The 3,190-nt window shown below is 38.5% G+C and overlaps 1 protein-coding gene across 1 annotated transcript; it reads right to left on the bottom strand.

Moving 5' to 3' along the window:
• Window positions 1–1,900: 1,900 nt before the first annotated feature.
• LOC127872471 (M-phase inducer phosphatase 1-A-like) lies at window positions 1,901–2,971 on the bottom strand. Its single transcript, XM_052415805.1, has 3 exons — window positions 2,894–2,971; window positions 2,145–2,390; window positions 1,901–2,005 (listed from the first exon to the last, which is right to left on the bottom strand). The coding sequence occupies exons 1-3, from the start codon at window positions 2,969–2,971 to the stop codon at window positions 1,901–1,903; spliced, it is 429 nt and encodes a 142-aa protein (XP_052271765.1).
• Window positions 2,972–3,190: the final 219 nt, after the last annotated feature.

The raw sequence follows: 3,190 nt of genomic DNA, 5'->3' as shown, positions 1-3,190 counted from the left end.
TGACTATATCGATATTTAAGATTCATTGTCCCATCGATGACGTCATTTAACTTCTGTAGTGCGGGATGTGGTGATTTTTTACAAATAAACGTTTTTGTGACGTATGACTTTAAACTATAATAAAATATGTACGTACTTGCTTCTTGGTATCAAATTGTTTGGTTTGTTGAATCTGATTCATGTTGATAGAAATTGTTAACTTTATTGCAAATCCAACGTAACTCCAAACCTTGACTGATATAAGAACTTCCTGTTGACCATGATATAAAAATATATATCAGGCAACGTTATATCAGGCAGATATCAATGCGGTGGTATGATAAATGATGATATTGATGTTCGCTTCTGTTGGCACGAATGTTAACGCTTGGGTTGTTGCACAGTCTACAAACTCTGTCAATGACGTATGAATTGACAGCCAGCATTATGCATACGAGCCTCGCTCTGAAATCGGGGCTGCATGAGCGTTAAGGGTCCTCCGAGATTAGTCTATTCAGTCCGCTCAGGCCAAACATGGACCACACTTTCCACCTTTACTGGATTGTTGTTGAGAATAGATTTCCTTTTAAACGAAATAACCCTTAACGGAGGAAAATGCCGTTCAAGATTACCCCGGTAGCCTATGCGGACTGCATATGGCACGACACTTTAAGCACATGCAATAAGCCCCATTTTCCCAGAACGCGGCTCGTATAAAATGTTGATTTTTTATTATTTGGTTGTTATGTGATTCATATGCAACATGTTTTACAGGTTTGCATTTTTTCCACATGTCCTTTGATCCACATTTCACCGAAGCACCAATTTTAACATTCAACGGACATCATTTTAATCAGCTTTATTGCACACATAAAGTATATTAATAAAATAAATATATTTATAATAGAGCTAAATAATTTAAACTATCATACCACCATTATGTACAGTTCTTTTACGATATATGTGGATTTGTTCACATAATTTCAAAACATTATCAATATAACGTTAACAGTATAAACAATATCACAGTCGCGTTGCATATATTTCATACTAATATCTTAACAAAACTTTTACACCAAGAATTATAATGGACGCTTAGAAGCAAAGTCTCGTGCCACTCCCATTTACACGTGACTCCTGACGTGGTTTGTCCCCCGCCGCCCAGGATTTGGACTTAACCCGGAAGTGACGTAGATCCTCGGAATGTTTCTTGTGAAGCATGGGCATATAACTCTGAGGAAAACAGTGTTCCTGGAACAAATGGTGACGCATGTAAAGGGAAACTTTTCTAAAGGAAAACTTCATTCATCTTAATTGATTTGACAATGTTTTAGATCCATCAACTTAACTCTCAATTATTATTACGGAAAAACAACAAAAAAAATATTTTTATATTGTTTCGTTAAATTTTTTGTTATACATATTTAAATATACCTTATGCGTTTGGAAGAATTCTTTGTATCCGCCCTCGAGTAGGTACATTTCCGGGAATTTCAATCTCGGGTACAATTCCGCATTGAGTTCTCGATCTAGTGATCTAAGATGGCGGTACAGTTTAGGACCTCGTTCTGTGGAGAACTCGCAGTGGAAGATGATCACGTGATTCTTGTCTGGTGACGTCACGGTGTTGTCAAGAAACTCCTTGATGGCTTGCTTAGTATACAAGTTGATGGTCCCCTGTGGTATAAAACGAATGCTTTTAAAGCGTCAACATGTATCTGAAATTGGTGTTGGTGACGTAATTTAATAAAATAAGTCCGATGTTATTTTCTTCTATGCGGAGACATGGTATTAAATAAATATATCAACCAATCTTAAAGCAACACCCCGTCTGCGTTTGTTTGTAACCATTCACAGTGATTTCCTCTGAAATGGACTGTTGGTTTTACAAATATTATTTAATTGTTCAATCAGATTGCTCTCATACCTTGATATGTCCACCATCGTACTCATACGGGTATCTGCAGTCTACGATGGTCAAGTGATCAATCTGGTTTCTGTATACGCCGTTGAGTACATCTGACATCTTGTTAAATAGGACATAAATATATAAGCTATGCTAACTTTAACGAATACATAAGATTAAGATTTCAAGAATGTATAATTTTGTATAAGAATATTTCGACACAATAATTACATTTACGAGTAATTACTTAATTTATTACCGTTTGTGATGTTATAGCATTCAAATCATTGTGTTTTCCAACAGTGGAGGTCAGTACGTTTTCACGTGACCCGTCAGCAACGAGTCTGGGCTCCGTGGACAGGCGTTCGACAGCTTTGATGATGGTTGATATTGACGTGGTATTTCTGACGTCATTGGTGTCGTCTGACGTCAGCTCACAACTCTGAGAACGACGGCGTTTCCTTTGGTTGTGTAAGTCAGCATCGTCAATTGGGCGTTTTCCGATCTGTTGACATTAGGGGAGGATCTCCATTCAATTCGATTTTAGAAAATAGATAAAACAATATTAATATTATGTGACGAGGACAATGTTGTGATGAACAGTCGGTCGACCGGTCGGGCGGTCGGTCGTTCGGGCCGTCGGGCGGGCGGGCGGGAGGTCGGGCGGGCGTGTGGGCGGGCGGGCAGGCAGGCCGACAGGAAGGCAATCAGTCCGTTATAGAGACACTCAGTCAGACAGTCAGTCTATCAGGCAGTCATTCAACCAATCAATCAGCAGTAACAGCATCACCAGCAGCATAACAATCATCATCATCATCAACACAATCACCATCAGAACATCGTCGTCGTCGTCACATTGCTTTAATTACAAAACATCATACAGATTGTTTAAAATTGTCAAACATCCTGTTCACAATCAGTAGCAAACATCTCAATGCCCATTTTTGCCGGCATGTCCGTAACTTATCGGAGACTTACCGGAATGTCCGTAACTTATCGGAGACTTACCGGAGTGTCCGCATTGAAATATTTTCCCGCAGACACATCCACGTTGTCATCTATCGGCGCTCCGAAACCCGATGGCATTCTAAAAAAAAACCAGATTTTATTTTTTTGTTAAAAATCAGCATGCTATTTAAAATATTATAAAATTAAAATGAAATAAGTAAATAAACCCGTTTTTCATCGATAAACAAATTTTCACCGCTAATTCTGTCGCGAGTCAATATCTTCTCAAATCCAAAGAGTAACTCAACGCAATGCTGGATTTACCTGTAATACATATAGGTGTGTATAGTATCACTT

The sequence above is a fragment of the Dreissena polymorpha genome, chromosome 3, assembly GCF_020536995.1.
Source record: "Dreissena polymorpha isolate Duluth1 chromosome 3, UMN_Dpol_1.0, whole genome shotgun sequence".
Lineage (NCBI taxonomy): Eukaryota > Metazoa > Mollusca > Bivalvia > Myida > Dreissenidae > Dreissena > Dreissena polymorpha.
Note: the sequence above shows the minus strand (reverse complement) of the source record. Positions and strands in the feature narration are given on the sequence as shown.